The sequence below is a fragment of the Leptodactylus fuscus genome, chromosome 1 (genome assembly GCF_031893055.1).
Source record: "Leptodactylus fuscus isolate aLepFus1 chromosome 1, aLepFus1.hap2, whole genome shotgun sequence".
In the NCBI taxonomy this organism is placed as follows: domain Eukaryota; kingdom Metazoa; phylum Chordata; class Amphibia; order Anura; family Leptodactylidae; genus Leptodactylus; species Leptodactylus fuscus.
In genome coordinates this window covers 104026982-104050535 of record NC_134265.1, presented here as the reverse complement: position 1 = coordinate 104050535, position 23554 = coordinate 104026982, and the positions used below count along the sequence as shown (strand labels likewise).

The window sequence follows — 23554 nt, the reverse complement described above, 5'->3', positions numbered from 1 at the left end:
ACTGGAACCCTGTTGCCACACTGTATTCCAGCATAAATACCTCACACCAGCTATAGGTCTGGTTCACATCTGCGTTTGGTAATCTGTTCGGGGAGACCACATGGGGACCCCCAAATGGACTACCGAACGCATTGGCAAGCGGTGAGCAGTGAAAGCACATGAGCCCCATAGACTATAATGGGGTCCGTGTGCTTTCGGCAATGTCTCTGCACGAGTCATGTGGACAGGAAAGTAGATCATGAAGTACTTTTCTGTCCGCATGTTCTGTGCGCACACCACGCATAAAGCACACGGACCCCATTGTAGTCTATGGGGTGCATGTTCTTTTGTAAACTCACCTCTTGCTAATGCATTCGGTAGTTCATTCTGGGGTCCCTATGTGGACTACCGAACACAGATGTGAACCAAGCCTATGAAAGGCTGTGGTCGTAGTATCATGGTCTGAGCATGTTTTCCTCCATCTGGACCAAGATATCTTGCAATCATTGACAGAAAAATGAGTTTTGAATTATGCCAGTAAATTCTAAAGGAAAATGTCAGGACATCTGTTTGTGAGCAGATCTAGAGAACATGGTTCATGCAGCAAGGCACATAAGTCATTCTATTAAAGAATGCTGGAAATTAAATTAAGTTAAAGCTTTGGAGATAAACGTTACAGACGGCCCTGGTTCTGCTGATTCTTAGAATCAAAGTACCTAAATTATATATTTTACCATGTTTTAATGCCTTTAAAAAATGTTTAACTTTTGATTGAGCCGTCTCCATATCCCCACACCAAACATTATTGCGTACATGTATGCTACATGTCATGAAGGAGATAAAAAGCACTCCCGTACAAATGTTTATACTGGCCTGGAAAGACATGATATAAATTATAGTGAAGACAATATTTTTAAAGCTGGATGCATTTGTGAATTATATATTTGCTTCTGGTCCTCAACTCTGTCATGTAACAAGAAATTAGACTCTCTGACACAACATTTCATGTATGGCTAGGAAGTCATATTTTCTATTAATTTCTATGAAAAACTGAGGCTAGGTTCACATCTGTGCTTGGGTTTTCCATTCAGGGGGTCCTCTTGGGGACCCTCCAAATGGAAACCCAATCCGCATAAAAAAGCGGCTACCTTAGGAAACCTGCAGGCGCCACAGACCAGACCTGGGCAATGTGCGGCCCGCAGGCCACATCCAGCCCTCTGACTACTTCTATTCGGCCCGCATAGCTTGTAGAATTTCGTTCAAGGACCTGAGATGATGTCATCACAGCCTATCACCAGGATAGTCTATGACTCGTTAGTGGGCGGAGCCACACAGGACTGTGTGCTTTCTGCAAGCTGCGGGCAATGGAGGCTGCTGGATGATAAAGTGAGAAGAGACAGCATGTGTGAGCAAGACTAGGGGCAGATGTAGGGGGGCAGTTACACTGAATGCATATGGAGGGGGGACATTAAACTAGGGGCAAATGGAGTGTGATATTAAACTGGGGCAGCTGGAGGAGGATATTAAACCATGGGGTTAGCTGGAGGGGGACACGTCTGCCTCTAGTTGCCCCCAGTTTAATGTCCCCCTCCAACTATCCCCACTGTTTAAAGTCCCCCTCCAGCTGCCCCAGTTTAATGTCCCCTCTAGTTTCTGCTAGTTTATACTTGGGCACCAGGAGAGGGACTTAATACTGTGGGACATTTGGAGGGGAACATTATAATGTGGGGACATATAATGTACGGGTGACTTTAGGAGGATTATACTTTGTGGGGACACTTGGAAAGATGATTGAGAATGGGCAGAGTCAGGTTAGAAGTGGGTAGAGCTAAATTTGCCGCAGCGCGCATGGCCCTCTAGAACCGTTACAATTTCTCATGTGGCCCCATAGGAAAATTAATTGCCCACCCCTGCCATAGACTGTAATGTTTCCGCTTGGTTTCTGTCAGAGAAGGCCAAAAAATGCGGAGAGGAAAGCGCTATATTTTTCACGTGGAGAGGGGAACATAATCCCCATATGGAGATCCAACGCAGATGTGAACCGAGCCTGACTTCCAGTCTGCATGTTGTGTTAGTTGGAGATTCTTGAAGTAAATAAAGTTGAACAGCACTACAATTTATTATGCTTCTTTGGTGTATATTAAGGCCACACTGTTCACATGAATATAATTAAAGGGGCTCTATCATCAGATTTTAGCACTGAGCCACACATATGCCTGAATAGCCTTTAAAAAGGCTATTCAGGCCCCGCTAATCGTCAAATAAAAGACCCCCCCGTCTTACACTAAGACCCTAAAAACAAATATGCAAATCATACTTACCATGCACAGTGGGCGGTTCGTGCACTGCTCGAAGTCATCCTTTGCTCACGCCCTCCTCTGGTGTCTTCTGTCTACGACATCCTCCTGGCCTCTCGATTCCCTGCCTCCATCTTCGTTTATTCCGACGCCATTCTTGTGAATGGAAATGTGCGACCGTACTGCGCATGCGCAGTATGCTCGCGTAGTTCTAAGGGGAACTGAGGATACTGAGGTCCCTCCGTGGTGTAAATGCCACAGTTTGGCCAGGGTGTTTTTCCAGCGAATCCCATCCACACATTGTGGAGAAATATGCACAGTGGACATGCTGTGATTTCCAAAACCATTGTGGTTTTGGAAATCACAGCATGTCAATTATAGCTGTATAAACGCCGGCAGTTTCCCTATGGGTACAATGGAAGCAGAAAGTCTGTAGAGGAAACCTCTGTGGATTTCCTGTGGTAAGTGCTGCGGGAAAAAACATGACACATTTTTTGCTGAAGCCCGCTGGGGCTTTAGCCTTAGAGCCTGTTCACACATTGGAAAATAAAGTGGAAATCCACCTTAGATTCCTCCTGATATTCCAGCCCTATGGTTCCCTGAGGCAGAAAGCATTGTATGCTGCAACGTTCCAGTGTGCAATAGCTGTTACCCCACAGCATTATCCATGTACTGTGGCAACATTGTGTTTATCTGACACTATGACCATGATCACTGTGCGCCTCTCCCTTACACAACAGCGACTGTTATCCCTGCACTAATATTTCACTTTGGTCCTGACTCATACACTGTAACATCACTACTTTTATTATGTTGCTGTCTCTTTTCTTGTCTATTGTCTCTCTATTCTGTAATAAATTCTGTAATTCTCATATGGTTGGAAAAGTAAAAAAAAAAAAAAATCCGTATCTGTCATCTATTTCCCAGCATTGAACATTTTTTACCTTTGAAGAAGAATGCTTCTCCACGTATCTGAGCTACGGCATCAAAATGTGTGTTGCAGCGGTCAGGCTCATCCTTTCTTGGCCTAAAAGAAAATAATATATATTATGTTTATTTTTTTTATTTAAGGATTAGTGTTAGCCCACACAAATATTACCCATGGAAGATAATAAATGATAATAATTGGTCTCCAAAAGGACATTTTCACCTCAAAACACAGGTCACATACAAACAGTCCAGTCATATTAATGTGACCACCGCCTACTTTTTAACTTCAACATTAAATAACCAATCGCAGAAGGCATGTGTCATCAGCCATCTGGGTGCACTCATCATTGTGGAAGGCTAGATGGATCAACACAAGTATGCATCTATCCTTGCGGACCATGTTCACCCCTATGTGCGAATTGTTTTTCATCAGGATGATGGCATCTACCAGCAGGACAATGCGACGTGTCATAAAGCTCACAATGTACGTGCGTGGTTCGAGGACCACCAGGATGAGTTTACTGTACTTCCTTGGCCAGCAAATTTCTGGACTTGAACCCAATGGAGAATCTGTGGGACCACCTCGATTGGGTTGTTCAAGCCATGGATGCTCAACCGCGTAACCTAGCGCAGCTGGACACGGCACTGGAGTCGGCATGACTCAACATATCAGTGACCATCATCACAACATCCCCTCTCTTCCTGCACGTCTCGCAGTGGTCTGCTCTGCAAAAGGTGGTTATTCTGGATTTTGACAGGTGGTCACATTAAAGTGTCTGGACTGTGTATAATTTAATATAGAAATATATAGATATCAACTATTCTGTATTATAGTCCTGAGTTGAATTCATAAGAAGAAATTCTATGCATCGCTGGTTTATGACATTATTCTTATTCCCATTCCCATTCTCAGGTGTTGACCTCTCCATACAAGTTAGGCTAGTTACGTGTGAGCGGTTACTCAAGTGATGACGGAGTATGGTAGTAATTCGTCTGGCGCACTATGGCAATTTATGGGGGCATTTGTGGGTGTAAATAAATGGTAGGTTGATGTCACTGGCACTTTCTGGATTATTATAGCTGGACATTTTATGAACGGTGTGGATGGCATTGTGACTAATATGGCTATTGGTCATTTGGCTAATATTGGTTTAAAGGTTATGCGTGGTTTACGGTTTGGGAGTACTTGGTCGGAAACCGTATGAGGAATCTGGGACTCATAGTGTTGTGAGTCTCTGTGGCTGCCACTTTTGGGGGCACTATGACTGTATTGGTGGTCATTTGGCTGGCATTGTATGGGGACAGTGTGGCTATTTCTAATATGGCCCACGTATTTTATATATTATATTATATTATATTGGGGCACTAATATTGTATACATTGTACATACCCCTGCTGCTTTAAACCTTTTTTTTAAACAGAAAGAGGGAAATTTTATCTGATAAATTACTGATAAGACACTCACATTCCATCATGAAAAAGAGGTTCTGAAGCAGAATAGATTTGTAGTATATTAAACAATATAATCTCTGCTATAAATTATTTTAGTCAGGTGTCCCCTTGGAGTTCTATGGCGTATATTTAAGCATTTGGCTTATGGCCAGAGACTTTTAATGTATTTGTAATATACAGTAGGGGCTCCATTATGTCACATATAAGCTGCAAAATAATTCTCTAAGGTGAGCATAGGCTTTATACTAAATAATTGGTTGCACCACTTTGCATTTTATTTAAAGATCAGAAACCATTTAATGTGACAAAATATGCAATACAAGGGGAGATGTGGAAAGGGACAAATACTTTACAGCAGTCTATATATAAAGTGACATTTATTACAGAGTTGGAACATTTCCTTAAAAGCATTGCAATGATTTTTTTTCTGCTGTGACAGCTGAATATTGGATGTAATCATACATACAAATAGAATGGACCCCTTATGGCATTTCACAAGAGATGCTCCATGCAGGCTCTTATTTTCAGTTACAGGCATTGAGCAGTAGTCTCTGCTTATTATTTCACTGGCATCCAAATGAGCTCAGGAGAGCAAAGCATCATCCATGTAACATATAGTGAGAATAAAAATGTTTGCAAAGTTGATAAAATACTGAACTATATTTGCGGTAGACAAACCTAATCTTAAAGGAGCTGAGTTTGCTTTATAGTGATCAGGTCCTGAGGGATAAGAGCAGAAAGCAATGTCTATGTCTACGTTGCATTATATTTGGATATGGTTTGTACATGCACGTAGAACAGTGTACAAATATATATATATATATATATATATACATACACAGTATATACATACATATATATATATATATATATATATATATATATATATATATATATATATATATATATATAAACAATCCGGTCTGAAAATGTCCTTTTATTGGAAAAAGCAGTACACCACGTATCAGTCCACACTGGGAGCTTTCTCTATTGCAAACCCTTTTGCCTGGAGAGGGGTTTCTGCTGTGCAATTTGTGGGATAATCCCCAGATTTGCTGGTGCTGCTGCAATTATTTTTCTTTGAAAAATAAATAAAAAAAATAAATAAATAAATATATATATATATATATATATATATATATATATATATATATATACATACAGTCCTATGAAAAAGTTTGGGCACCCCTATTAATCTTAATCATTTTTAGTTCTAAATATTTTGGTATTTGCAACAGCCATTTCAGTTTGATATATCTAATAACTGATGGACACAGTAATATTTCAGGATTGAAATGAGGTTTATTGTACTAACAGAAAATGTGCAATATGCATTAAACCAAAATTTGACCGGTGCAAAAGTATGGGCACCTCAACAGAAAAGTGACATTAATATTTAGTAGATCCTCCTTTTGCAAAGATAACAGCCTCTAGTCGCTTCCTGTAGCTTTTAATCAGTTCCTGGATCCTGGATAAAGGTATTTTGGACAAACATTTCAAGTTCAGTTAAGTTAGATGGTCGCCGAGCATGGACAGCCCGCTTCAAATCATCCCACAGATGTTCAATGATATTCAGGTCTGGGGACTGGGATGGCCATTCCAGAACATTGTAATTGTTCCTCTGCATGAATGCCTGAGGATTTGGAGCGGTGTTTTGGATCATTGTCTTGCTGAAATATCCATCCCCGGCGTAACTTCTACTTCGTCACTGATTCTTGAACATTATTCTCAAGAATCTGCTGATACTGAGTGGAATCCATGCGACTCTCAACTTTAACAAGATTCCCGATGCCGGCATTGGCCACACAGCCCCAAAGCATGATGGAACCTCCACCAAATTTTACAGTGGGTAGCATGTGTTTTTCTTGGAATGCTGTTTCTTTTTGGACGCCATGCATAACGCCTTTTTTTATAACCAAACAACTCAATTTTTGTTTCCAAAATGAAGCTGCCTTGTCCAAATGTGCTTTTTCATACCTCAGGCAACTCTATTTGTGGCGTACGTGCAGAAACGGCTTCTTTCTCATCACTCTCCCATACAGCTTCTATTTGTGCAAAGTGCGCTGTATAGTTGACCGATGCACAGTGACACCATCTGCAGCAAGATGATGCTGCAGCTCTTTGGAGGTGGTCTGTGGATTGTCCTTGACTGTTCTCACCATTCTTCTTCTCTGCCTTTCTGATATTTTTCTTGGCCTGCCACTTCTGGGCCTAACAAGAACTGTCCCTGTGGTCTTCCATTTCCTTACTATGTTCCTCACAGTGGAAACTGACAGGTTAAATCTCTGAGACAACTTTTTGTATCCTTCCCCTGAACAACTATGTTGAACAATCTTTGTTTTCAGATCATTTGAGAGTTGTTTTGAGTAGCCCATGATGCCACTCTTCAGAGGAGATTCAAATAGGAGATCAACTTGCAATTGGCCACCTTAAATACCTTTTCTTATGATTGGATACATCTGGCTATGAAGTTCAAAGCTCACTGAGGTTACAAAACCAATTTTGTGCTTCAGTAAGTCAGTAAAAAGTAGTTAGGGGAATTCAAATCAATAAAATGATAAGGGTGCCCATACTTTTGCACCGGTCAAATTTTGGTTTAATGCATATTGCACATTTTCTGTTAGTACAATAAACCTCATTTCAATCCTGAAATATTACTGTGTCCATCAGTTATTAGATATATCAAACTGAAATGGCTGTTGCAAACACCAAAATATTTAGAACAAAAAATGATTAAGATTAATAGGGGTGCCCAAACTTTTTCATAGGACTGTATATATATATATATATATATATATATATATATATATATATATATATATATATATTAGTGCTATGTGGATATGGAAAAGTATATAATGAATATATTCCAAATGAGGCCTCTTTCTGGCTGAAATTTAAAACACAGTATTCAATTCAGAATGAAGGGGCGATGATACGTTTTAAAAGAAGAAATTCTAAATGTGGATATTTTTGTTTTCTAGTCTACCAAAATGTTTTTATCTCTCCCTTTTTTTCACTGACCCCTGGTTCACACTAGCGTATGTATTATGTCTGGTTAGAGTCCGCATGGAGACCCCCCGGCCGGAATACAATCGCAATTGCAAGCACTGTGCTGTAAAAGCACATGGACCCCATAGACTATTCGTGCGGGCATTGCACGGCAAGCACACGGACCCCATTATAGTCTATGGGGTCCGTGCGCTTTGACAGCACAGCGCTTGCAATTGCGATTGTATTCTGTCCGGGGGGGTCTCCATGCGGACTCTCCCCAGACATAATACATATGCTAGTGTGAACCAACCCTGAGATATAGTGCAAGCCTCTGGTATGCCACCAAAATGGAGACACTCTATTTTAGTTTGTTGCCACTCTATAGAGAAAATTGGAGAAAAATGTTACTTTTCTTTGCACTTTTACTTCCTACACCAATGTTATTGGTATTGTAATTTGCCAAGTATAATCCTTCCTGAATTCTCTTAAACATGATGCCAAATATATAGAGGTGTTTTTTTTTTTTTTTTAAGTGTAGATTGTGAGCCCCATATAGGGATTACAATGTACATTTTTCCCTATCAGTATGTCTTTGGAGAATGGGAGGACATTCACGCAAACCCAGGGAGAACATTCAAACTTCTTACAGATGATGTTCCTGGTGGTATTTGAACGTTACAGCGTTACAAAACTGCAGCGCTATCCACCACTGCACCACTGTGTTGCCCCCCGAATATGTAGATGTTCTATGTTGCCTCACACGACCTTTACAGCCCAGAACAAGAATTTAATAAAGATTTTCCTGACATTTCTTTTTAATCTGTGTTAATCTCTGTGTAAATACTAGTTTTTACTATAAAAATACAAACATCAATGCAGATGTTACTTAAACACTATGTTGAGCCATTACTTTTTATTGTTACATGAAATATGTGAATAAGGCTGTATGCACACGTCAGTTTTTTGGTAACTGCTTTGCATCAGTCCTCATAAGCCACATCCAAGGGATGGTTGAAAACACAGAACAGGTGCAAATTTTTCCATTATACCTGTATAGCAAAACCCTGAACAAAACTCAGATGTAAGTGAATAAGCTTGTTACCATTCACTTTGTTATGAGTGTGTCGCAATTGAAAGTGACTGCAGCAGCATACCCTATTGACATGGTGAGTGGTAGCACGCATTTATGAATTTATTAATTAATATATTTTCATAAAAAAGTTGTAGCATTTTTATTTCATGCAGGAGCGTAACTACCGGTGTAGCAGCTGCCACAGGGCCCGGGACAGTAGGGGCCCGGCGACAGCCGCTACCGCTGCGTTTTTTTCTTTTTCTTAATAGGCTGTTACTGGCTGGAGTAACTCCAGCCAGTAACGGGCCCTATTTACTTACCGATCCTGGCAGGGGCTGGGATCAGTAAGTGACGCTCCGGGCCCCACAAACACTATTATTATACTCGGGGAGTCTTTTCAGACCCCCGAGTATAATGACCGGAGGCCCAGGAGAGGTAAGAAACATTAAAAACTGTGTTACTTATCGCTCCGCGATCCGGGCAGGCTTTGGGCCTAGTTGTGTGGCGTTTCCTGATGTCACATGACAGGGTCTGCATCCCGGGTCATGTGACGTCCCGTATGACACTTAAGATGGCCGACACCACCGAGAACTTACCAGGGATAGGTAAGTGACTTTGTTTTTTTATGGTATCCCCCCTGGATTTCCAATTATTATACTCTGAGGTCTGAAAAGACCCCAGAGTATAATAATTGTTTATGGGTGTTCATAGTGGGGCATACATACTGTGTGCAGGGGCCACTATGGGGAATAATACTGTGTGCAGGGGCCACTATGGGGAATAATACTGTGTACAGGGCCACTATGGGGAATAATACTGTGTGTAGGGACCACTATGGGGCATAATACTGTGTGCAGGGGCCACTATGGGGCATAATACTGTGTGCAGGGGCCACTATGGGGCATAATACCGTGTGCAGGGGCCACTGTGGGACATAATACTGTGCGCAGTGGCCACTATGGGGCATAATACTGTGTGCAGGGGCCACTATGGGGCATAATACTGTTTGCAGGGGCCACAATGCGGCATAATACTGTATGTAGGGGGCCACTATGGGACATACTACTTTGTGCAGGGGCTACTATGGGACATAATATTGTGTGTAGAGGCCACTATGGGGCATAATACTGTGTACAGGAGCCACTATGGGGCATAATAGTGTGTACAGGACCACTATGGGGCATAAGAGAGAGAGCAGGAATGCGGGGAGAGGGGGGTTGGTCGGAGTCTTCGGCAGGCGTCGGTTGGGAAGGGGGGCCCTATGTCAAAAATTTGCCACGGGGCCACGCCATTCCTAGTCACGCCACTGAGTGAAGCCATTATATTAATTTTGGACATGTTCACTCAACTCAGCATTTTCATCAGTATCTACCAGGAATGGAATCTACAGGGGCCAATATGGGGTATAATAGTATGTGCAGGAATGCGATGCTGGGCGGAGAGGGGGTTGGTCGGGCCATGTCAAAAGTTCGCTACAGGGCCCCACCATTCCTAGCTACACCACTGATTTCATGGTAAACGTAAGCATTTACAGTCATATGACAAAAACTGGAATTGCCTCTTTAGGCTAAGGTCCAACATAATGAAGCTCAGAAAAAAGTTGCGGAAAAAAACGTAGCAGAAACGCAGCGTTTTTCATTGTGATTTTGCAGAGTTTTCTTCTGCTTACTTTCTGCCCCTATTATACCTAAATGGAAAATGCCAGAATCCCATCCACTTTGTAGGGACTGTAAAATGCAACGTGGGGCTACAGCCTTAAAGAGGACCTTTCACCACCTCAATCAACTCTAGTTCTTTTCCACTTTCAATGGGTCCCGTTCCACTGATCCTGGAGCAGTTGCAATTTTTCTCTAGCCCCAATGTTCCTGAATAATCGGTGCTGTTAGCTTCAGCACAATTACGTCAGGTGGGCAGTCCTGTGTTGGAGCAGATAGGCAGGGAACGCCCACCTGACAGTGGAGAGCAAGATTGTGCTGAAATTAACAGCAGTTATTGATCAGGTATGGTGGGGGATAGAGAAAAAATTCCAAGTACACTGGAATCAATGGAAGTTATTAAACAATACAGAGTTGGAGTTGGTGGAGGTGCTTTAAGCATGCCCCTCTTGTGATATGTGTGTAAAGTGAAAATTTACAACATCTTGGTTAAGGTTCACTTTGGTTAAAGTAAAAAAACAAAACAAAAAAAACCTCTTTATGGACTATGTGAAGGATCTATCAAAAAACAGGACATGTCTGATTTTTGTCTGCTTTCATAGAGCCCTGAATAGACTCAAGCCTATGAAAAATCTGTGTGAAACCAGCAGCCCCCAGAATGCAAAGCATACATTAAAAAAAAAAAAAACAAGTTTCCTCCATTTTTCACAGCTTTTTTTTTTTTTTTTTTTTAGCAAGATCGTGTGACATTCAGACAATATAAATATAGGGACAGGCTGGCAAATGCAAAAATGAAGGACAATAATGATTTGTGGCAGGCTTGGAAAAACATCCATTTTATGAAGTGTGATTGGAATTTAAAACTTGGATTTTGTCATTTGTTTTTCAGTTTTAACAGGATTGAGAAAAGTCATCACTTCTAAAATCAGGAACATGTTCATTTTAGTGACAAGGACATCATTATTTCACTTCTTTGTCACATTAGCAGAATCAAATAGTCACAATGACACCTTGGTTCTGGGAATTGCAAAGTGCTATTTATAGCAATCTGCTATTGAGCTAGTTTGAAGGCTTGGTGAGGATTACATTTAGTGTTCAATAAAACCAGATCTTTTATAAAATTTTAAAACTCCTTTAAAGCAGTTATGCCATGTAAAAGATGTATTTTCTATCTATAAAGGTCCATAGTATGGCCGATAGGTGGGTGTCTGACTGGTGAGACCCCTGCTTGTACTGATAATGCAGATGCACCCCCATTCTCATTGACTTCAATGGGAGCATCAGCAATAGCTTAATGGTGTACTTTGGCGATTTCTGGTGCTCCCATTGTAGTGAATTAGAGCAGGAGCACATCTGCCTCCAATAGGGGTGCGGCTGCCTTCACTGCAGCTCATGCACATTGGTGGTAAAACACCCCTTGTTCTCAGGATTGGTGGGGATCTCAGTGGTAATACCCCCACAAGTCATGTGTTAACTCCTTGATATACAATAATAAATAATGGCTGTTAGCTACTTTCTTAAGAACACCAATATTTGAGACTCTTTCCTGTGTCTTCTGTATAGGCAGTACAGTAGGGTATGTGGCAGCTTTAATGATTGCAAATGAACTGATAACTAAATGTAATAGATTATTACAGTCTTAAAGGGGCTCTATCATTTGGAAAAGTCATTTTTAGATAAGCACATGCTTGCATAGCCTTTAGAAAGGCTATTCCACACCTACCTTTTGTATGTAAATCGCCTCAGTAGATTTTTATTAAGTCCGTTTTTATTCATATGCTAATGAGCTTCGACCATGCATCGGAAGTGTCTCTGTGTACTGTCTGCTCTATGTGTATGTAAAGCAGAGGCTGCTGTGCTGATGACTCATCTCTGCTGTACATACACACAGAGCAGACAGTGATCACAGACACTTCCGGTGCACGGTCGACGCTCATTAGCATATGAATAAAAATAGACTTATTCAAACACTACTGAGGCGATTTACATACAAAAGGTAGGTGTGAAATAGCCTTTCTAAAGGCTATGCAAGTATGTGCTTATTTAAAAATTACTTTTCCAAATGATAGAGCCCTTGTAAGGAAGTACAGGCCATAAACCATGGGAGATGCATATAGAGCTTTCTCTGTATATAAGACCTCCAGCAGTACAATATCGAATTTATTAAAGTTTTTCAGAGCAAAGGCTTCTGATAACGTATTTGGTCACGCCATCAATATGGTATTTGCAGTTGTCTGACAACAGGGACCCCTGCCATCAACTGTTCTTGCCTTCAAATGGAGACTCCAATGCAGTTGTGAATGTAGCCTTAAAATGTGAAAATGAAAAAAAACGTTTGTTTCCATTTGTAAAAAAAAAACTTGATTTAAATATTATGTAATTTTTCTGATACATTCCCTTTTATAGATGTTATTTGACTTCAGCTAGTTACAATCCCAGTCCCAGTTGTGAATGTACAGCAATAAGCCTAGACGGTAGTTGTATGACAAATTGTGAAGTGCTGCGGAATATGTTGGCTCATGTCTGTAGATAGATGTAGTATATACTGGTTTCATTAAACATGTCGAATTATTCTGAACATGTTTAGCAATTATTTCTAGATACAGACATGCAAACTTTCTATATGTTATACTGTATATTACTGCTAAACATTGATCCTATTTGATATTGATTTCAAATGTACTTGAAATATCATTTCATAATATCTCTGCTTTCATGGCCTATTCATAACAGTGAGGATAAAAAAAATGCATGTCATGGCCTCAGATGAAAGCATGGCAGAAAATCACAGCAGTGGCTTCCAGGAGCTTACAGGAATCCTGGCTTTGTAGGACAGAATGTTTTGGCTCAGAAATAACACTGACTACTAGGGTGAGTGCCCTAAATCTGTCCAAATCACCACCAATGTAATCTCCTGTCATGTTGAAATGGTATGTTGGAAATGGGAAAAGAAATAAAAAGTGTATCAAAGGGATAAACATAGCTTAGGCTCTGTTATGACCTTATTTTTCCTTCACGATCAGTAAACTCCAAATGCATACATCAAGTATATCTGTTGACCCACATGTACCCTGTGTATCTTAAATGAAGTATTATTTTTGCATGTGTTAGGCCAGTATGTGGCAGCATATCTTTCTCCTCCCCTAACAGATACCGAACGCAGATGTGAGCCAGGCCTAAGTCTGCTGCTTCTGAGGCTGCTTGTTACAGGAGATGGTGTATAAGTAATGCTGCAGAATAATGCTAGACAGAGGAGATGCTGGGCAACCCCTCCGTGCAGAAAAGACGCTGCAGCTTCAGACGTTGCCAGCTCACCACACTAGGGATTGCTATACATACTAGCTATGGCAAAGAAAGAAGCAAAATGTGAGACCACCTTAGCATATTAATGGACAGTTCACATTACATTTTGACAATCCGTTTTGTAGATCTATCAAACATGAATGCAAACAAGTTGACGTCCATTTATATTGAGATAACGTTTTTTTTTAAAAAAAAAACAAAAATAACATTGTTTAATTTCTTTTGCTAGATCCAAAAGTGTAGTGTACTGTGCTTTTGACTCTGACAAAAGGAAAAAGGACAAAAATAGATTTTTTTTCTTACATTGTCTACATGCTTGCATGTGCTTTTAGTTGATAAATTGAATGGATCTGCTAAATAGATGATTAAAACATAACGTGAATGGTCCCTTACTGAGGTGGACAAAGTAAAAGCTATTCAAAGAAACAGAAAGTAGTCCTATTCTAACATTATCCCTGGAATTTGGGGGTAAGATGTTTACAATGTAGTGTTTTATAGACTAGGACTGTTTTTCCAATTTCGATAGTACCCCTCCAGTTACTAGGCCCCATATTCCTGCCATCCTGCTAGTTACAGCTATGGCCTTGATAATGGGCCAGCTAAAGCTTTTCAGTATTCATGTGCCACTATTATTTTCTTCTCGAGTTCCTGTGAAATATTCTCTTATCTAATATACTAACCACACTGCAGAACACCGAGGGAGCATTCACCTATGGACAACGTCTTGTAGAACAGGATATATCTGACCCTACCAGCTGACTGTGAATTATGCTTTACATGGAAAATAAATCATTGCAGTCTGCGCAAAAGAAAGGAGCCCGGCTGACTGAATATGGCAATGCTCTGGAAGGAGATAGAAATACATTGCCATCTGTCTGGAACTAGTGACGTCTTACTGGATGGTAGAGCGGTTTTCTGGCAGATCAGGCAGAAAGGGATGTTCTTCAGCTCCGGCCACTTCAGGCTTTGCTGTTGGGGACACAGACTCACGGACTCCTGGGGTGAGAGAGGGTGAAGGATTAGAGGCCATGTAGGACACTGGAACAGAAAATAAGACACAGCATCTTCCTCAAAAACTAATTTCACAAACGGTGCACCCAGACATGAAATGATGAGCTGATAACGCTGCGTAATAATTGGATTTCCTAGAGCCGTCCTGACCCTATGTGATTCTGGTTTTATTGTGAACACAATTTAGATTTATTTTTACTTTTTTTATTTTTTTTAATATTTGCTACACCAGTTATGTATTATTACAATTTAACTCTGTTCAGTAAAAGATCTAATATATATATATATATATATATGTATATAAAATTGGCACTTAAAAAAGGAAATCTGCAATGGGAACAAAAAGTCAAATATATAGTCTTTGTAAGAATGGAAGAATACAAATGTATGGGAGATTTTTTTCCATACACCATGTATTGATATATTCTATAAATTGTTATAATTTATTATTTACTATAAATTATTTCTGCTCTCAGCATTGGTATGTTCCATTACCAATGCTCGCTGCTACATGATATTTATGGAACAAATCATAGATGGAGCCTTGGCTGTATCTACCATGAACTAATGGTATTAAAGAGGACCTTTCATGTCCTCTAACACAGTGGTCCCCAACCTTTTTTCCACCAGGGACCAGTTTCAGCAAGACAATTTTTCTATGGCTCGGTGGGGGTGGGAAGGGGTGTGGATGGGGGCGGGGAAGGGGTGTGGTTGGGGCGGAGCATGCGGGAGCAGATTAGAATCATGTACATATGAAAACACAAGAGAAAGTGCAAACTGATGGACACTACAGGTTATGAAGATGGCTACTGATGACAGACACTGTTATGAAATGGATACTGATGACGGATATCACTCCTAATGCTGCTATTAACTTCACTACAGCCTCACTACAGCTACATTCACGTCACAGGGACAAGTGACGTGTAATGTTGTTGCCCAAAGTTTGGTAGGCAAGTGCGGGGTGGAGCCAAGACCCGCTGCATGTCCTGCACAGTACTAGAATCCCGGACATACAGCGGGTCCCGGCTCAACCCCGCACTTTCCTCACCCTATCCCGATGAGCAACAACCAAGCGTCAGTGCAGCATGCCCCACGGCCCGGTACTGGTCCGCGGACTGGCGGTTGGGGACCCCTGTCTAACACAGTGCATATTACATACCATTAGAAGTCTCTCCACACAGTCTCTACAAATCGGCAGCTATTTTTATATTCTCCTGTCTCAGAGATATTGGTACTGACATCTGCACTGTCATGGCAGTCTTCACAGGCCAGCATCATCACTGGGATATGATCACCTTACAGTACACATGTATTTTCTTGTACTGAGAAGGAAACAGTCTCCACTGTCTAGTAATGACACTGGAATATAATGACTACCCCTCCCTCAACAGTACACTGATATTGGTAGCCAAAACTAATGTCATCAATATCTCAGCAGGAGCAGAAGTTGCAAACTAAAGAAACAATTCACTTTAGCACATGAACAGCTTCCAAATGGTATATAAAATGCACTGTGTTAGAAGACATGAATGGTCCTGTTTAAAAGGGATTGGTCAGTATATCCACTAATGTATACCGGCCATTGTTATTAATGATGTATGAAATTCATTTGGTGGGGCTGTGAGGCAATAAAAGCCCATGGATAAGTTTCTGCAATGTAGACCCTTTCTTCTAATCTTGGACAATTCCTTTAAATTCAGGATAGGTTACAGATTTGGTATTACAGAGTTGTCTCCACTCTCTGTAGCTTTGATATTAATGTGTGTATAATATAATGTATAAACATACACGTAGACTTACCATATAGCTGCCAAATCCTGACTTTATCATCATAAGGCAGGTTATATTTCAGGGGGTCACCCACTGGCCCTTGATAATATGGTCTCATTATGGATTCCATATCAGAAATGTGAGTCAGTCCAATTGCATGACCAAACTCATGTACTGCAACAGCAAACAGGTCCATGCCATGTACATCTAGAAAGAGATTTGTAAGAGTTTAACATATAAATGAAGGTAAGCAACATATACTTCTATGTGAACATATTTAGGTTTGTATTTGTCCCTTTCATTTTTAAACGTTGCATCAGACTAAGCGATTGTTTTTATACTACAGGAGTCATGGCGATGTTCTAAAGACTGTATACACCTATCTAGCCAAATGTTTTTATTCCAATGGTCTTAAATTTTATCTAAACAAAAATGCAAATAGTCTTCATTATAAATTTCTTGCCATTTCATCTCTATAATCTCTCTGTAGACCGATGCATTTCCATGGTAACAGACAACAAACAAACCTTGTGTAGTCTGACCCAGCAGTCATACATACTTCTATGTCTTCCTAATATAAATATCACACAATCGCACAGAGTACTATACGATCTAACTGGATATTATTTCTTTTTTTGCTTGAAGTCTGTAACTATAGAGTTACATATAGGTCTGTATAGCTAGCCTCTAAAGGGAATCTGTTAATGGCTATATCGTTTTTTAATAAGCATATCTTTACAAAGGCTATTCTAAGCATACCTTTCATTCATTGATCCTTGCAGCTGTTTTTTTTTTTTTTTTTTATTAACCCAGTTTTCTTGATATGAAAATTACTCATCAGGGAGCACCAGAAGCCTTATCTCTGTTCCCCAAGCACCACTGCATAATCAGCCATCTCTGTTTCTCAATGCCCCCTTCTTTACAGAAGATCCCTCCTTCTACACCTCTTCACTGCTTCCTTAAGATCAGCTAGTCACGTACAGCTCGATTAAAATCTCACATATGCACTGTACGTGAGTAGCTGCTGTGGAAGTAGTGAAGAGGTGTACAAAGAGAGATTGTCTGTGAAGAAAGGGGCACTGAGAAAGAGAGGTGGCTGATGTTGCAGGGGTGCTCGGTGAATAGGGATAAGGTTTCTGATGTGCCCTGAAGAGTAATTTGCATATTAAGGGAACCAGGTTAATTAAAAAATGGCTGCGAGCATCAACAAATGAAAGGTATGCCTAGAATTGCCTTTCTAAAGGATATGTAAAGATATTCTTATTTAATAAAAACGATATAGCCAATGGTAGACTCCTTTTAAAGAGCATGTTGGTACCAAAAAAAGATTAGATATATTAAAATAGAATAACAGCAACCTCCCTTTGTGACTACAGCTCAATTGCAAAACTAGACTGATGGTTTCTCTTACCCTGACATACCTGATGATCTGAATGTCCATGATTCTTCATCATCAAAATGAGTGTCACCAGAGGTATGATGTTCACCAGGAAAAAAGGCATGAGCTACAGTACCACCTGGTCCATCAAATGGGTAGCCATCATTGTGGTCAGCTCTGGAGAAGTCTATTTGAATATCTGCATTATTCCCAGCCACTTCATGGAAGTTCAGTGGTGTGATATCACTCCACACCTTAAGAGCGTAATACATCAAGGCCCTCACAGTGTCATGACCCAGTGATGACTCCTTAGGGAATGTTCTAACCCTGTATGCAGAAAAAGGAGACAGCATGAAACACATGAAAGACACAAATGGAAGCATTGCCTACAAAAAAAAATAGGATGTTTGTCTAGAAATGTAATGTTCTCTGCATATCACTAACAATAGATCAGGTCTTGGTATCCAGTTGCGTAACTACCGGTGTAGCAGCTGCCACAGGGCCTGGGACATTAGAGGACCGGAGACAGCCGCTACCGCTGCGTTGTTTTTTTTTCTTAATAGGCCAGTAATAGGCCCTATTTACTGATCCTGGCGGGGTCGGGATCGGGATAAACACTATTATTATACTCGGGGGTCTTTTCAGACCCTCGAGTATAATGATCGAAGGCCTGAGAGAGGTAAGGGAACATAAAAAACACTGTTACTTACCTCTCTGCGCCTATTGTGTGACATCTCATAGATTGTAAGCCCTCGTGGGCAGGGCCCTCTACCCCACTGTGCCAGTCGGTCACTGTTAGTATTATATCTACCTGTATATTCTGTGTATTATATGTAACCCCCAAATGTAAAGCACCATGGAATTAATGGTGCTATATAAATAAATAAATAAATAAATAATAATAATAATAATAATAATAATCTCTGACGTCACATAACCGGGTCTGCATCCTGGGTCATGTGACGTCCGGACGTCATTGAAGATGGCCGACACCACCGAAGACTGCAGCGGAGCCGGGGATAGGTAAGTTACAATGTTTTTTATGTTTGTATCCCCCCCTTGGGTCTTTGATTATTATACTCTGGGGTCTGAAAAGACCCCAGAGTATAATAATTGTTCATGGGTGTCCACAGTAGGGCATAATACTGTGTGCAGGGGCCACTATGGGGCATAATATTGTGTGCAGGGGCCACTAAGGGGCATAATACTGTGTACTGGGGCCGGTCGAGGGCTTCAGCGTCACTGTCGGTTGGGGGAGGGGACCATGTCAAAAGTTTGCTACGGGGCCCCACCATTCCTAGTTACGCCTCTGTTGGTAGCTACAAAGTTATATGTAAGCAGCATTTAAAGGGGTTGAGCATAACTTTGAAATCATTGCTGTGTGTGCTGTCACACTGCACATGTAGCCTAAGATGTGAGCAGCATGTAATAGAGCAGGAGGAACTGATACAGTATATAGTTTTGTGGGAAACATTCACTGTAACCTTGTGACTGAAATAAGATAATCCTTTAATAGTCCCACCATGGGGAAATTCAGCGTGTTACAGCAGCATAGATGATACAGTAAAATTACAAGAAAAAACAAAACAAAACACAAAGCTCAGAACAACGAAAAAGAAAAACTTCAGGATCATTTATTTCTCTGTGCGGAGTGTTCTTGTTCTTTGTATGTTTAGGAGTGCTGGTCCTAAATAGTTACTGACAGCTGTCCTTGTATGCATGCTCATGCAGGATGATTGAGTCACTCCACCCACTGGACTCCTAAACCCTGAAGAGCAAGTAGTCACAGCTTCAACCTAGTTACTCTGACCATTTGCTAGTCATGCCTCCTGGGCATGATTGACATGGAATGATGTCAGGGTCAATGCAAACAGAGTTTTTTGGCGAGCATTTTTCAATGGAATCCGCCTCAAAATCAGTCTCCAAAAGAAGCCTCCCAAAAGAGGCCGCACGCATGTACCCGAGTCCCAATGGCAGAGCCGACTGTGCATGTGTAGAAGTTTGAACTCAGCTCTGGAAGAAGACACGCAGAGAAGCCGTTCCTGAAGAAGATGGAGGCGGCGCTGGAGATTTTTCTCCCAGCATTGGGGACGCCCCCAGTGCTGTTTGAGCGCTGGGGGACGCCCCTAGTCCTGTGAGAGAACTCATTTGCACACATACGAAAACCGGGATTTCTACTGGACGGCGGCATGGAGAAGACTTCTAAAGGTAGGAGAAGAATAATCTTTCTTAAGGCTATTCCTATGTGTGATCGAGAAAAAATAAGGAAAATGTTCGTTCTTGTACCGTGTTAGCCAGTGGGTTGGAAATATAAAAAAAACAAAAAAACTTGATAGTCTGCAGTAGTTGATACCTTTTTAATGGCTAACTCATAATGATGACAGATTACAACGTTTCGGAATGTCTAGGTTCCTTTCTCAAGAAAAAATGTAATTTTAATGATAGAATCCCTTTAAATGACTACATTATAAGCTATTACCTCTTCCTGCTCTATAACATGATGTTAGTAGATTGCAGTGTATTTTTATGGTGACAGGTTTGCTTTACAACTCTTGTCATGATGCAGTCTGTTTCACTGTCTGGATATTTGTATGAAATATGGCAATAAACTAAATAACAGAAAGTGATGTGAATATGGTAAATCTATCCCATCTGTGTGCTACCACGCAAAGTATGAGACTGTTCAGGGTTCTGCTGGTCGGATGGTAGAAAACAAACAGATAATTTGTAGTCTCTTCAGAAGATATTGGTAACTTGAGCGTCATACAAAGGATGGTATTGTTACATATTATTTTTTGTGTTTTTGGTATAGGCCGAGTCACACTTCTCTTCTATTGGCTATGTTATACAGTTCTGCTTTAATAAGTGAAGCCAGTGGCGTAACTACCGGGTTAGCAGGGGTAGCGGATGCCACAGGGCCCAGGACATTAGGGGCCCGGCGACAGCGGCTACCGCTGCGTTTTTTCTTTTCTTAATAGGCCTTACCGTTCCTGGCAGTGGCGCCACGGGCCCCACAAACATCTTTTCAGACCCCCGAGAATAATGATTGGAGGTCCAGGAGAGGAAAGGTAACATAAAGAACCGTGTTACTTACCTCTCCAGGCAGGATTTGGGCCTGCTTCTGTGACTCTCCCTGATGTTACATGAACAGGGCCTGCGTCCCGGGTCATGTGACATCCCAGGACGTCATTGAAGATGGCCGACACCACCAAGGGCTGCAGGGGAGCCGGAGATAGGTAAGCAACATTGTTTTTTATGTTTGTACCCCCCCTTCGGTCTCCGATTATTATACTCTGGGGTCTGAAAAGACCCCAGAGTATAATAATTGTTCATGGGTGTCCACAGTGGGGCATAATAGTGTGCGTAGGGGCCACTATGGGGCATAATACTGTGTACTGGGGCCAATATGGGGCATAATACTGTGTGTAGGGGCCACTATGGAACACAGTACTGTGTGTAGGGACCACTATGGGGCATAATACTGTATGTAGGGGCCACTATGGAGCATAATACTGTGTACAGGGGCCACTATGGAACACAGTACTGTGTACAGGGGCCACTATGGGGCATAAAACTGTATGTAGGGGCCACTATGGGGCATAATACTGTATGTAGGGGCCACTATGGGGCATAATACTGTGTACAGGGGCCACTATGGGGCATAATAGTGTGTACAGGGCCACTATGGGGCATAAGAGAGAGCGCACGAATGCGGGGAGGGGGGGTCGGTCGGCAGGGAGTCTTCGGCAGGCGTTGGTCGGGAAGGGGGGCCCTATGTCAAAAATTTGCCATGGGGGGGCCACACAGTGGCTCAGTGGTTAGCACTGCAGCCTTGCAGTGCTGGAGTCCTGGTGTTCAAATCCTGCCAAGGGCAAAAAGCCATCTGCAAGGAGTTTGTATATTCTCCCTGTGTTTGCATGGATTTCCATCCCATATTCTAAAGACAGACCGATAGGGAAAAAAAATGTACATTGTGAGCTCTACGTGGGGCTCACAATCTACATTAAAAAAAAATTCACCACGGGGCCACGCTGTTCCTAGTTACGCCACTGAGTGAAGCTATTATATTAATTTTGGGCATGTTCACACAATTCATCATTTTCATCAGTATCTACCAGGAATGGAATCTACAGAGGGAAGTATATTGGAACTATTTGTACATCTTTTGTATTTTGGATCTAATCCTGGTTTTTGGCTTACAAATACCGATGCAATACACAGCAGCATACTGCCATGTGAACGGAATAGGTCGGAATATCAGTTTGCAGTGCCAGACAATATTCCACCAGGGGGCTCTCTTGCTATATGGATTCCTTTCCAAATCGGATCCTAGGCGCAATTAAAAGGGCTGCTTTGTTTGACAGATGAAAACAATTTCAAAATAAAAAGATGACTCTGTGACGGGATGTATGTCAAATGCAAGGGGATAAGTAAGGTTATGGACTTCAGTGCAATAATGTACTTACACGAATGTAATTGCAATCCAATGTCAAAAGAAAATGATACCTACTATGTGACTGCAAACCACTTTGGGCTATAAGGCAGTAAATGTGAAACTGAGATCTATTACCCAATGCATCACATGAAATTTAATTAAAACCCTATTATCTTAGGTTACTGTTTAATTGATCTATAAATTCTGTTATTAAAAAATCTATTGCAGATAAAGAACGATTGTGTACATAGCTAAATCTTCAAGGGATCCTACTGTAGCAATTAGTATATGCATTTTACAGCCGACCAGGTCTAGTAGACACATGTAATGAGCATTTCCATGACATGTTTATCATCGTACATGTTGCCTGGAGAGTTTCACACATAACCTTGTTCAGCATGTCAGTATATATAGCTAAAGAAGAAAAATAGTCTCATTTTTCCCCATTGTCTCTCTTATATTCAAAATGTGTCTGGTTTTGCAGTTCAGCTAAAAGAGATTAGAGATTCAATTCAGAATTAAACACCGTACGTAGAGATGAGCGAGTACTGTTGGGATCAGCCGATCCGAACAGCACGCTCCATAGAAATGAATGGATGCACCTGGTACTTCCGCTTTGACAGCGGCCGGCCGCTTAACCCCCCGCATGCCGGCTACGTCCATTCATTTCTATGCGAGCGTGCTGTTCGGATCCGCTGATCCGAACAGTACTCGCTCATCTCTATGACAGGTTTGTTCGGAATTTACCAAATGTTTTGGGTTCCATATAATGTGAGGTTTTTGTAATTTGCTTCACATGACTCTAAATACACAGAAGATGCAATGTCAGGGCATTGATACCAGCAACTGATATCAACATCCATAGACGAAACCACCACCGATATTGTCCAATCAGATTGTATTTTCTACAATACTGAATCATTTGGCTGGGCCAGGTCCTGCTTTCATAAAACGCACAATGATTTTCATAGCAATCAGGACCCTTTCGATTTGGTCCAAATTTATTCAGACCAAATGGAAATTGCCCTGAATTGAATGAATCTTACCGCAACAAATTTTGGGACATTTTGTCTTCCATCAGCTACCTTTATTTGAATAAGTTACAATACCAGACACAGTCTATGGACAAGAGTAGCACTGTTTATTGATGAATTTCTAATCCTGATGAACTCCTTGTGGGTATTATTGCACCACAATGGGGCAGATGTACAATGTTAAATATGTCAGGAGTAATTTGTGACAGTAAAATTGTGTGCATGCTTTGCATCACCTTTA

The 23554-nt window shown here is 41.1% G+C and overlaps 1 protein-coding gene across 1 annotated transcript in view; it reads right to left on the bottom strand.

Moving 5' to 3' along the window:
- Nucleotides 1-23554, bottom strand: part of MMP17 (matrix metallopeptidase 17) — a 152107-nt gene that overhangs the window by 8769 nt on the left and 119784 nt on the right. The window contains exons 4-7 of the mRNA XM_075274977.1: nucleotides 17888-18171; nucleotides 16497-16673; nucleotides 14579-14678; nucleotides 3221-3303 (exon numbers count right to left, since the gene is read on the bottom strand). Of these exons, the coding sequence (XP_075131078.1) occupies nucleotides 3221-3303; nucleotides 14579-14678; nucleotides 16497-16673; nucleotides 17888-18171 (644 nt within the window). The remainder of the gene's footprint in view (nucleotides 1-3220; nucleotides 3304-14578; nucleotides 14679-16496; nucleotides 16674-17887; nucleotides 18172-23554) is intronic.